The 13,854-nt window shown below is 49.0% G+C and overlaps 1 protein-coding gene across 2 annotated transcripts in view; it reads left to right on the forward strand.

Annotated features, from left to right (window-relative positions):
• ZDHHC13 (zinc finger DHHC-type palmitoyltransferase 13) overlaps nucleotides 1-13,854 on the forward strand; it is a 1,364,100-nt gene that overhangs the window by 549,473 nt on the left and 800,773 nt on the right. For both annotated transcript variants that reach the window (XM_069623461.1, XM_069623462.1), the window contains one exon: nucleotides 6,918-6,982. In XM_069623461.1, coding sequence (XP_069479562.1) covers nucleotides 6,918-6,982 — 65 coding nt within the window. The remainder of the gene's footprint in view (nucleotides 1-6,917; nucleotides 6,983-13,854) is intronic.

Genomic DNA, 13,854 nt, shown 5'->3' on the forward strand with positions numbered 1-13,854 from the left:
CAGGCATTGGTTTATCAAAACAAAGTTTCAAAAGAGCGTGTGGTTCCCATCCCCGATCTTTAAACATGGATTCAAAACTCAATGTTTGAAATATAGTGTTCTCAAGAAGCTCACGATTTCCATCCCCAAGCTTCAAGCACGGTTCACAACACAATGTTCCAAAAAGGACTTGGGGTTCCATCCCCACGCTTTTTGCCTTGATTCTGAACCAATATTTTCTTTCTAGTTTCTTGGCTGCTTGCACAGTTCATTTTATTTGGTTGGGGCTTCCCGGTTTATGTGCAGTTGACAGACTGCACGGTGCACGCACTACAGGTCGTGTAACCAGTTGCCCTTACCCAAGCACTTTATCCCATAATTGTTGGGTTATTTGAACTTAGAAGATTGAAACGCAGCTTAAACGTTCAATTCAGTATTCTGCTCATACTTCACTGCTCGTCGGCTGCTCACTTGGAGAACACTTTCTTATGACTTCATTAGTTTGTGTGGTGCTTTAGAATTGTCCTTTAACTGTTCTGAGTCCTTTGAAACTTATTCTTCCATAAATGGATCACTCTGAAACATTGTTCTTCATTAACCCACTGTTGGCTTTACATTAGTGTGTTTTACCATTCGGTTCTCATCCGAGGCTTTCAGGAGTGTGCTGCCTACATGCAACCACTCTGATACAATGTAGTTTCACTACCCTTCAAAAGTGCACCGGGTTTCTTTCATTCATTGACACTCACCGTTCGCGTAACGCGTCTTTCCCGGCTTCTTGGTTTGCATGATCAGGATCACTTTGTGTGCCCTGCAGACACCCTGAGACTGTTGCCACAAGTCAGGGAACAAGCACCTTTCGACCACAGCATAGGGATCACCTGCTTCCACGGCTCCCCTTCTCTCGCTCTCCCAGCTCCTTGGAGACATGTCTCCCTTGCCATGCAATCACACTCTGATTTAATGTGCCTTTCTCCAGCGTCTCAGCGTTGCGTTATTCTCCGGTTTCTTGCGGGCTGTGCTGGACTTCCTGCTCCTCCCTCACTCCAAATGCTTCTAGCTCTCTACTTGCACTGGCTTCTTCCTCTTGCTCTTTGTGGACGCCAACTTTTATACACCTGTGAGTCTTTATCAGGCTGCAGGTGTGAAGTCCCAGGTTCAATGGCCTGACCACAATCAGCCCAATTAATAGGACATGCCCGACGTTCAGTTCTAAAGCCTCCAGGCTCCCTCTTCTTAGTCTCAGTACTATAGTGGTGTTTGCTATAGGTAATCTTAATTACTGTTGGGGGTCAGTTTCTTCTTCTCAATACTTGGTCTAACTTCAGGGGGAATAGTAGGATATGAATAACAATAATCCTACAAAGGCTGATGGAGGATAAGATGAATCACTGTCAGGAAATGGGGGGGGCTACCTTGTCTCACCCTCTGGCACCCTCTCCCCAATCTCCAAGGACCCTCTGCCCAGGTGATCCTCCATTGCTAGTCCACCCCCAGGGTCGGGACCCAAAGCCACCTGAACAGAAGATCCCTTGTGAATAGGTGTGAGAGTGCCTTCAGGTTTCTCACATAAGACAGTTGGAATCGACTGTTTTATCAGTTGCATGAGTGGTCCCTCCACATTCAGGTACTGTCCCCTCCCTCTTTCAGGAGTGGGGACACTAGGTAGTGGAACCCTTCGCAAAATTGGACAACAGTGACATCTGTTGCACAAAAAGGTTTGGGAGCCCCTCTACTGAGAACTAACATGGCCAATTAACCTGTTCTATGGGCAGGTGCCCACTCGGTAGTGTCTACAACCACGTTTTAGCTCACTGTACCTTTCACAGAGGAGAAATATCCATTTGCATCCCACAAGGGCAGTCCATTACCGAAATGCTAGGCAATTCTCCTCTGAGCAAGAGTGCCAACAGCAACCCCAGACACGTGTCTTGGCCTAGTCTGGCCTCTTCAGTGAGGTGAAGCTGTGCCTCTCTAAGCACAGTGAGTATGGGGTCCACGTTTGCATTACCCTGGGTAACTTAGGGTGAAACCTTAAGTTCCTAAAAATTGAATTGAATTATTTGTATAGCACCTATACACAGTGTTTCAAAGCGCTTCAAGGAGGGACGTAACATAGGAGAGTACAATTACATTCTTACAAGTCCTTGAAACAATTCAGATAGTGCAAGAAACAATGGAGAAGAGGGGAAGGGGAAAAAAGAGACCAGCAGTAACGTTACTATGCCTGACCACAATTGATGTAGTGCATGAGTAACAAGAGTAGGGGGACTGGGGGCAGTGGAGAGAGGGATAAGGAGAGGAACCAGACCAGCAGCTATCAGAATAGGTCAGACGGTTCAGGATAATGCTGGGAGGGAGTGGGGGGAGTGGGAGGAGAAGACACGGAGGGAGGGAGGAAGGGAGACAGACAAGCTGCTATCAAAGGTCAAGGGACAAATGATAAGAGTAAGTGGTCATGAACATAAAAATGGGGGGGGGGAGAAGGCAAGGTGGCTGCGAAGTACAGGCGGCAACAATTACTATGCCTGACAGCAATTGAGGTAGTGACAGACTTTAAACAAGACAAGGAGAGGGGGGGCTGGGGGGAGGAGAGGGCAGGTGGCTACAATTACTATGCCTGACGGCAATTGAGGTTGTGCCGGAAATTAACAGGAAGAGGGAAGGGGTGGGGAGGAGGGAAAAATACACTAAAATGGGGCATAGGGTGGGAGTGGGGCACATATACATTCACAGGGGGGATGGGGGTGGGTGGGGTCAACAGACACTCACGGGGGCCCAATGCACAAAAAGGTCTGGGAGCCCCTCTACTGAGAACTAACACAGCCAAATAACCTTTTCTATGGAATGGTGCCCACTCGGTAGGGTCGACAACAATGGTTTAGCTCATTGTACCTTTCACAGAGGGGAAATATTAATTTGCATATCAGTCTTTGTCTCATCCAGAAGGGCAGTCCAGCACTGAAATGCTAGGCAATTTTCCTCTTAACAAGAGTGCCAACAGCAACCCCAGAAACGTGTTTCGGCCTAATCGGGCCTCATCAGTGAGGTGAAGCTTGTGAGTGGTACAGACTGATATGCAAATGGATATTTCTCCTCTGCGAAAGATAGTGAACTAAAACGTGGTTGTTGACCCTCCCAAGTGGGCACCTTCCCATAGGACAGGTTATTTGGCTGTGTTCGTTCTCAGTCGAGGGGCACCCAGACCTTTTTGTGCAGTGCCATATGTTTGCCTCATGGATAGACCTAGACTTCAGTCAGGAGGCAATACCTTTCTGCTTTGCTGGCATGTCCACTTCTTCCTCCCCAATCTGGTTTTGAAAATGCTCCACAACCTCAGATGGAACCCGAGATGCACAATGATTCTGGTCATGCCAATCGTGCTCAGCCACTTCTGTTCCTCAGGTGTTTTGGAACTTTTGCTTTTTGGCCCCTGAACTTGAATGCTCTTCTGTCCTAGCATGAGATTCCAGGTGAGGGGGGTCTTCTGCACTCCTTCACTCGATCAATGAACTTCACTGAGGAGTTGACCATGAGTCATCTTGGTCTCTCTAAGGCAAACATTCAGATCCTACAGGTGGTTTGTTGGGTTTCCACAAGATGTTAATATAAGAGCAAGTAGTTGCGTTTCTGTCACTGTGCACTCAAAGATGAGTTTGATCCATGAGAGTACTCCCTGGATCATATTCTCCCTTTTCTTTCTTACCTGGCTGGTTTGGGTACAGTAATGCAGCTTGTGTATGCCAACCATCGGGCCCTACAGAAATTCATCTGATTCAGAAGCACTTCCCAGGGCTTCCGCAGTGGTTTCCTTCTGTTAGCAGCATTATGCCGTTTGTTCTGGTACCTAAAACATTGAATCCCATAGACACAGCTGACAAGTAAGGCTATATTGAGCCGCCATTACATCTGCATATTGTGTCAGCGAGTTACAGGCTTCTTTGGTCAAGGACCCCTACATCGTGTTCTATCGAGTCAAAGGGGACTTAGAAATGCTGTGATGATTCAGCAGGTCTGGTCAGTTGTCCCCAGAGGGGGAGCCCTTTCCTATGAGGCTAGTGAGCTGGACCTGCTACCCAATAGTCCCCATAGGGGTAGTCCTATGTGGCAGGACCTCATTGGGAGGGACTCCACTTCTGGAGATAAGGACGTCCACCTGGGGAAAAGCCTCCCTAAAACCTTCTTACATAAACCCCTTCTCTCATGGTCACCCTTTTCTCCCATCATTGATAATGGTACCATGTGCTATTGTAAAGCCATGACACCTACAAATGGAGAGCATACTGGGATGAAGAAGAACATGAGAAGCCATTTGCAAAGCCAGCCAAACTGCAACTAGGTGCCCTACTGGAGGCACGAAGAGTGCCAAAGAGACGTTCCAAGATGGTGGTGTTACACCAGGGCGGCGTTAACAATATAAAGGAGAAAGCAAGAACGGACTATAGATCTCTCATTGCCGAAGCCAGCAGCATGCAAATCCTGCCCGGCAGATTGAAACCGGGAGGACCAGAGATGCAGAGAAGATGTTCCTCCAGGCGGAGGCCGCAAAGCACGGGACGCTGTTACAACGTCCCAGGAGGTGGCTGTGAGCTGCCTCCCCAGAAGGAAGAAGCAATCAAGGTGTTGCCGCAACCACAGAAAGGTGGATCGTGAGGTCTGGAAACAGTGCCGAGACCAACAGCTGGAGCATTCTGCAGAGCCGCGCAGGTGTCGGAAATCACAGAGGAAGGAACTTGCAATCCCGGGAAGAACCGGAGCCGTGTGCCAACAGAGGATCAAGGTAACTGGAAAGGCGGGAAGACCATAAGGGGTCCAGGAAGCCAAACCAAGAAGCCAGAGTGCAGCTGGAGTTATCTGCCTCATCACAGTGGTGACAACCCAAACCATGCCATTTAGCCAGAGGGCATTGAAAGTCCTCTCCCTGGTTGGCAGTGGTCAGCCAAATACCACTGCTCAAGTGGAGTGTATTGGGAGTCCTCTCCCTCATCGCAGTGGTCAACCCAGTACTGCTGCCCTAATTAAAATGGAACGGGAGCCATCTCCCTCATCAGAGTGGTAAATGGAAGCCAAATAAAGCTGTTTTTCAACTTCCTGGACACAGGTAATGAGACTAATCCAAGTTGTTTGCAGCAAGAGTGCTTCAAGACCACTGTGGAGAACTTGCATAGAGGGACCAGGAGAAGGGAGTCATTGCCCTGGTCCTTTGTGATGGAACATTGAAGAAGTTACTGCTACTATAAGACGAAAGCAAGAAACAAGGAGAAGGGGAGTCGTTCTCCTGGAGTAGAAAACGCAAACTTCACTTTAGTTAAAGACTTGTTTATAGTGTTATGGTTAGATTAGTTGGTTTCTGACGGAGGAAAAAGAACATTTTATTTTGACTGACCACCTCACAGCTCACTAAAGTTTTCCTTGGTTGAGACAGGGCATGCCCCTTAGAAGTTAGGAGAGAGAGAGGTTTCTTTATTTGTTAAATAAAAGTTTGTAGCCCACAAGATGACCCCTCCTTGTCATTCGCCTTTTTCTTTGCCCTCAAAATGCACTCTTCCTTTGTTAAAACAATCTTGACTAGACTTTCACTTCAATGAGGAAATTGTTCTGCTGATAATTTTTGTCAAACCTGCATTTGACTGCTGAGCAGTTCCTTCATTTACTGGCTGTGCCAGGGCCGCTAAAGTTCTACGCTGCTGATAGATTTTCTGTGACAGACAGATGTGTTTCTCTTGGTAAACCAGCAGCAAAGGGTTCCATTGTCTGTCATGTGGTGTCTTACATCCTTTAACCCAACTTTGTGAGTGATCGTTACCTCAGTCTTGCATTCACCCTCATGCTGTTGTAGTCCTATGCCTCTTTTTGTAACTTTGCAGTTAGCAACATGGGCATCATCACACATGTTCCATCAGTATTATGCATTGGTCTTCAGTTCAAGAGCTGAAGCACACTAGGCTAAGGAATGCTGAAGTACCTGTATGACCATTTTATGCATCTTAGGGACTGCCTCCGCCCCCTTCTGTGTAATCCTTGGGCAATCTATCCCATGCGGGTGGAGAAAGGGGACAAAACATGCCAGTAATCACGAACTCGCTGTAGTCTCTTCTACTGGTTGTCTGTGCCCCCTTTTTCCACCGGATCAACCCTTCTATCTCCAGTATATGTAATAAGATCTCCCTTTGGGGACACAGAGAAGTACTGGGTAGATGAAGCTGGTGGGTGGTAAATGATTGAGGAGCCGCATATGGATTTATATTTCTGTCTGATGCAGAAAAATGCTTTCGGGCTCCCCACCATGGTGTGGGTATCCCAGGAGTCCTGAGGAACCAGGAATTGGCTACCAGTACAATATCACTATGGTGAGTAACATTTATACTGGGTTTGGCATCTGCTAGCTATCCTGGGTATATTCTTCTTGAATTGTACAAGTGGGGGGGCTATTGATTGGCATGTAAGATACATGAGGGCACTACGTAGCCAAGTAATCTTGCACCCGATCTGTGATGGCAGTAACTAGCTGAAAGGAGTAAATCAGTCAATCGAGGACTAGCTGCCAGAATAGGGCGAGTTTACTCATTGCATGCGTCAATCCCAGCCGGGCCAACTCAGATTCTCATCCTTATGAGGTTGATAAATGGACTGCCATTTAATTGGGTATAGATAACTTCAGAATTCGAATTGGGAGGAAGCTGTCACTGTGTAAAACATTCTTCCTGTGTAACTGCGAATTTTATGTCTTTTGAATTAATCAGTATTGCATGGAGCATAATATATTCTCTATACTTTGATTTATTCAGCATAGGCTGACCAACCAAGTCAACTAACTTGGCAATTAACCACAGTTAGCCTAAGAGTATTGGCTTACATTGTGTACTGAAGGAGTACCATACAGTAGAATAATGTAATTATCATTACAACTGATGATTTGATTTAACTTTTCTCAACAGAGCGTAGATACACTGGATTTACATGGACGAACACCTCTTATGCTGGCTGCAAAGCAAATCATTGGGTATGTAATGTTTAGAATGGTACGCAAATGTGATTCAAACAAAAAATGTGTGCATTCCTTCAATGCCTGCTCAGTGTAGCAGACATCAAAGATTGATCATATGGTGACCCACTTAGATTCATAAAACTACCCAGGGCAATCAGGAATCCTGTTTGATGCTTGTTAATCTGCTTAGAATCACATGCTGTGCATATGGTCCGACATCCAGTGGTAACCGCGGACTACTGCATCTTGTCTTTCGGGGGACCGAAAGGGGACGTCGGCATAGGCGTGTCTGAAACACTATCCCTATCGTAACGTGTGTAGTACCCAAAATCCCTCACGTGCCGAGGTCCCTCAGATTGTTTTTTTTCGCCCAGATAACTGGTCGCCCTATAGCGGAGCTCTTCATGAGACATTGTTTATCTTATCTTACCGAATTGTCGGTTTAATCCCCGTTAAGTCACTTTGCCCATCAAGAACCTCTTTGGCGAAGACTACGGGGGAATCGTCTACGGCTGTGGGTTCCAGCGCCTAAGATCTGGCATTCGGACTTCCATGTGGTCGGGCCTTCTGGCCGGCCTACACAGTAGGGAGAGTGGGCTCGGGATTTGCCATACTGCTATGTCTTTCCTCTTTTCCACTGCTTTCCTTTTTGGTCTGGACACCCTTCCCTTCTGCTATGGAAAGGACTCCATTTAGATTCTGCCTTGTGTGTAGGGTCAGATATCCGTGGAAAGACGAGCACACGTCGTGTAACGCTTGTCTCCCCCTAGAGCACGATGAAAAGCGGCGTTCGGCGTGTAAACTCCTTAAACCTAAAACCCTTAAGGCGCGCCGGTTGAAGCAGTGGGCCGCGTACAGAATGTCATGCGTGGAGCCTCCCTCCTCAGCCGCGACACCAGCCGAAAGTGGTACATCGGATGACCAAACTTCCAACTCGGACGTTCTAGACCTTGAGGCGGACTATTCTAGAGCCGCCACGCCCGTCCCCGACCCTTCCAGGCTCGGCTCCGGTCTTGCTACAGGGACCACACCCGGCGACAGGGGCGTACAATCGCAATGCACAAAGCACACAACCCACGCGCCCTCCTCGACGACTTCGTCGAAGAAGGCGAAAGCGCCATCGGATCGGTCTGATCCGAAGCCTTCCCCGCATCCGCAGCAGCGCATGACTGGGCATAACAAAAATAACAAGGGCGCTACTCCCCAAACTACACACGCCGAAGTTTCTGAACAAGAAACTTTGACGGTTTCCAAGGCCCGTACAGGCCCAAAAACCGCAAGGAGGCCTCTACCCGAGAAGCCATCCACTGGCCCTTCTGGAGCCGCGGAAGACATTTTCACTGCCGACACATCATCGGAGGCGTTGTCTCTTGAAGATTCAGTGACTATCCGTAAGAGCATCAATAGGATTGCTACGGCGGTGGACCTAGTACCGGTTCCGCCCACAGTTATGGGCCAATCCGCCGAAAAGTTTTCCACGGATTTGGAAGATGATCCCGAAGACTCTTATGACGAAAGCCTGGGACCCCTCTCAAGCACCCTGAGGAGATCCTCTCAACGCCTTAGGGCGGAGAACACGGTTCCTACTCAGCTAGGTCAATTTGGGTCATCCAAGTGGACCACGGAGTAATTTGAGGGGGTGTATGGATCGTTTTTCAGGACTTCTGATCAACCTCTGCCGAAAAAAGCTTGGGTAGACCCTAACCCTCAAACACAAGATGCCCAACACCTAGATGTCCAACATCAAGTTGACTATCGAGAAGATGTCCAGATGGACACGTATAGAGACATCTATACAGAAGAAGAGGAGTCTTCTTTTCTGGACAACTATGGGGAAGATCAAGGGGCAACAGACAACTGGGAGGACACCCAGCAGGACAATCACAATTCTGATATCGTTTGCCTCGACTCTCCCCCATCCACCCCGATTCGACAAGCTTCCCGGTGGATGATCAGATGGCTTTCAACAACATGTTGAAAAAAGCAGCGGAATTCTTTAAAATTACCACGCTTGAAGCCTTGCCCAAACAAGATTTAGCGGAGGACAATGAAAAGCCTCCGGCAAGCCAGTCTATCCCTCTCTTGAGCTCTGTAAAGAGACGGCTGGCCCCTTCCTTACTCACACCCGCTCAGACTAGGGCTGTGAACCCAAGGGTCGAAAAACTTTTCCGGCCCTCCCCCACCGACCCGCTTTGTATCAAAGGACACGCAATCCCAGACTCGCTGGTGGTGACCAACACTCTCAAGAGAGCAGGGGTTCCCCTTGCCACGGGAGAGTCACCCCCGGACAAGGAGTCCAAAAGGTTGTATGCCTTAGGCATACATGCCTTACGTCGGCGGTGGCCTATACCGTCCGGATTGCCAATAACACGATGTTACTGGCAAGCTACGTCGACGCCCAATGAAACCTACTCCAGGAAGGCCTTCAGGAGGTTCCGGAACCAACCAGAGCCAAGCTTCTCGCCATTGTCTCAGAGGGCAAACTTGCCAATCAGAATGTTGTAAAGAATACCCTGGACACCGCAGAGACAGCAGGCAGGTCTCTCGCACAGGGTACTCTCCTGAAGAGACACGCGTGGCTGCGCACGTTGGGCTTCTGGCCTGAGACCCAGGCATCCATTATCAACAAACCCATCGAAGAGGCCAACCTCTTCGGGAAGGCGGTAGACGATGCGTTGGAGACAGCCAAGAAGGAGCACGAGACTATTAAGTCGCTGCACCAAATTTCCCAAAAACCCTCTTCACAGAGGGGCAATAATTCTCGGCGGTCCTTTCGAGGACAAGCCCGCGCCGCTCAAAACAATTTCGGCACGGGCAACTTCAACTCCAGTCAACCTGCTGCAAGCCCCACTTACTACCCCCAGAGGGGTCAGAAGCGAGGAAAGAATAGAGGCAGAGGCTCCAATTCCAGAGGAGCGTCAACTTCGGGTCAGAAATGACAACCAAGTCCAGGTCCCCTCCCATGTCTCCAGGGTCGAGGGGCGATTAACATCTTTCCTCAAGGCATGGGAGGGGATAACTTCAGACCAGTGGGTCTTAAAGACGGTCACCCACGGTTACTGTGTGGAATTCGCCCAACCTCCACAGTTCAGACCACCGAAACATCAACGCTTTTCACCGGAACATCTGCGGATCCTGATCCAAGAGGTGGAAGAGCTGCTGGGAAAGGACGCTATAGAAGCCGTCCCGATTCTTCAGGTAAACGAGGATATCTATTCAGTGTACTTCCTTGTACCCAAAAAGGATCTCCCCATGCGTCCTGTTCTAGACCTGCGCCCAGCGAACAAGTTCATAAAGCCCCAGAGGTTTTGCATGGTAACACTGCAAGATGTGATCCCATTGCTAAAACAGGTGGACTTCATGACAACATTGGATATGAAAGATGCATACTTTCATATTTCAATGCTGCCAGCGCACAGAAAATTCCTAAGGTTCGTGATTCAGGACAAACACTACCAGATCAAGGTACTCCCCTTCGGCATAGCCTCGGCGCCAAGGGTGTTTACCAAGCTCCTGGCAGTGGCAGCGGCACACCTGCACAGACTTTCAGTTCCAGTTTACCCTTACCTCGACGATTGGCTCATCACGGGGGACACGTTCGGCGTTTGTTTTTCGAAAACCCAAAAAACAGTAGACCTACTGTTCAGCCTGAGATTTTCTATCCACGAAAAGAAATCCAGCTTAGTCACCAGCCAAGTAAAACAGTTCCTGGGGGCTCTAATTCATACGGAAGACTGTCTCCCTTCCAGCGAGAGGGTTCAGAACATGCTCTCTCAGGTTCCTCAGTATGTAGTCAGTCGAGAGGTGACGGTATGCAAAGCTATGCGTTTGCTAGGGATGATGGCGTCATGCATATACTTGGTTCCCCACGCGTGGCTGCACATGCGTCCCATGCAAGAGTGGCTCAACGGCCAGTGGTGTCAGGCCAGCGGACAATGGGAAGATCTGTTGTCTCGCCAGCCCTCGTTCTCTCTCTACAGTGGTGGTCGAACTTAGCAGCCTGGCTCCTGAGGTCATAGAGTTTGGACATCTGCAACTCCCTCAAAGATGCATGGACATACTGAGGGAGGCAAGAAAGCCTAACACATGTTATTGCTATGCCAGCAAATGGAAATGTTTTGTCATCTGGTGCAGTTCCAAAGGCGTCAATCCCACCGATTGCTCGCCTTCACACATTGTGTTATATCTAACCCATCTGTTGGACTCTGGGTTAGTCTTCAATTCCTTAAAGGTTCACCTAGCGGCGTTGTCAGCCTACACCACGTCACAGCAGAAGGTGTCGTGGTGGAAAATACCTGTGATTAAAGCCTTTATGGAAGGGGTTAAAAGAATGTATCCCCCATCACTCACCCAGCCCCTGGGTGGGATCTAAATGTGGTTTTAACTAGGCTCATGGGACCTCCTTTTGAGCCTATGCATAAAGCTAGTCTGAAAGACCTGACTTACAAGACAGCCTTTCTAGTAGCTATCACTTCTATCAGAAGAGTTGGCGAACTACAGGCCCTCTCGGTTTTGGATCCCTTTGTTACAGTCCACAAAGATGAGGTAGTTCTGCGCACTCATCCCAGATTTGCGCCGAAATTTATTTCGAAGTTCCATGTGAACCTTACTACTTTCTCTCTTCATGTACTTGCTCATTATAGCCTTGGGCTCCCTCATGGCAGAAAAAATAGAATCGGAGGGACCTCGGCGCGTGAGGGATTTTGGGTACTACACACGTCATGATAGGGATAGTGTTTCAGATACGCCTATGCCGACGTACCCTTTCGGTCCCCCGAAAGACAAGATGCAATACTCCGCCGTTACCACTAGATGTCGGACCATATGCACAGCATGTAAATCTAAGCAGATATAATCATCAGAAATGATTTTACGGTAAGTAATGCATGTCATATTGTTTAGGTGAATACAAACCCGACGTCTATTGTGAATGAGTCATTAAGACCTATTTGGTTATCTGATGTCCGGAGGTGTGTATCATTTCCTGTTCTATTGTTCTCATAGGTGGGTATACCAGCTATGCATTTGCAATGTTCCACTAATACAATACTAGTGTTCAAGTGTTGATAAAACATCTGTTAACACAAATTAAACTGACTGTTGTAAGGTCACTCACATATCATGAACTGCAGACATTAAGTTGCTAAATGGGGGCGTGGCCAACAGCAATGTGAGAAGACGTTCAGGCTCTGAGCTCCCACAAAGATCCCACATCTAGATGCGCTCTGAGCACTCCAAAAGCTATACAAGTGGCCAACTCAGACCCACAACAAGAGTGGAGTACCAGGAGTCGAGGAAACCAACCCCTGTCCTGCAGAGGCATGTGTTCCAAACTTCCCAGAGAGCCGAGTAACGGAGAAGGGAAAGCGCGATCAAGCCCAAAACGGGGGGGGGGGGGGGTGACTTCAACCGTGACTGAGTCCGGCACAGATCGGCACGGATAAGCAGAGACACCTGAGATGGAGACTTGCGGTGCATGACCGCGTAAATATAGGAGCCGTGACCCCCCATGCTCCCCACCTAAGCCCCTGTGAGACGAGACGGTGCTATGCAGTGAGGAGCGTAGGAGAAGAGAAGCGAGGGAGGATCGTCAGTGGAATGTAGATACACGGCGAAGAGATTAGGTGAGCCCGGGCAGCGCAGGGAGCATGCCTGATAAAGGCACAGAGACCCGCTGCACTGCGGAGCGGGTGCGCCTGACTGCACACAGTGCAGGATCAGCAGACCAAAATACCCGGACGGCCACGGGTGTAAGCAAAACAGGGAGAAAACAACTTAAAAAATGTAAATAAGAGGGAAGAGTCCAAGCCCAGCCTAATCCCCCCCCCCCCGACCGGCAGCAGAGACATCCCGGACCGCCCCCCACACTCCCTGGGGCAAAATAATAGAGGCAGGACACGGGAACCCTCCCACAACCACACTGCCACAACCACACACTGCCACAACCACACAGTGGTAGACCCGAAAGAGGCGGGAGAGCTGGGAAAAGGCTGGGAAGTGCCTAAAGTATCAAGTGGAAATGCTAGGGAGTAAACCCCTGCACCCCTCCTGAGCAAGAGACACCAGGAGACATCTACCACCTGCACAAACGGAGCTGGGGCACAGCCAGCGCAACACAAGTAGCAGAATAGATCCACAGGGACAAGAGACAGGACAAGAGGGGACCCATGCCGGAAGGACCAGAAGGAAGATTCCTCACAAAAACACAGCAAACGACCATGGAGGCATTTGCCAAAAAGGGAGACAACAATCAAGAACCTGGGGAGACGGCATGAAAACCACTGCTGGACAGTCACGGAGCCCCAGCAGCGGGAGCGGACATCAGAGTCCTAGACGCAATTTGAGATTGTCCTTAGAAACCTGCATAGATAAAATCAAGTGTGATTTGAGTCTCCTATTACAAGATGTTTGGAACCTAGCAGGCAGGGTGGGGGGAGACAGAAGAAAAAGTAGCAGAGACATCGAACATCACAAAGGACTTGCATGTCACAGTGCGAGATTTGACAAAGAAGGTACAGATGCTACAAGATCTGGTGGGGGGAGTCGGAAGGAAGGGCACTCGGGATTAACATTGGGGTCCTGTGTCTGCCGGATGGAGTCGAGGGCAGAGATCCCGCCACATACTTCGAAAATATGCTGCTCCAGGAATTTTCCCTGGATCTCACAAGGGTTCACCGTTGAAACAGCCCATAGAGCACTGACCCGAAGACGGTGGTCAAGCCCTTAATCAAGGCTTTAATGGGTCCGTATGTGAGAAGCAAGGGGGAATGGAGTGCTGTGGCAACCGAAATGGCGCAGGTACTGAGAATATTGTCCTGGAATGTCCAGGACCTAAACAACTGTCAAACGGATAAGGGTAGCATCATCTAGGAGGCAAAAGGGAATCC

This window comes from Ambystoma mexicanum, chromosome 11, assembly GCF_040938575.1.
Source record: "Ambystoma mexicanum isolate Mex_15411 chromosome 11, UKY_AmexF1_1, whole genome shotgun sequence".
Lineage (NCBI taxonomy): Eukaryota > Metazoa > Chordata > Amphibia > Caudata > Ambystomatidae > Ambystoma > Ambystoma mexicanum.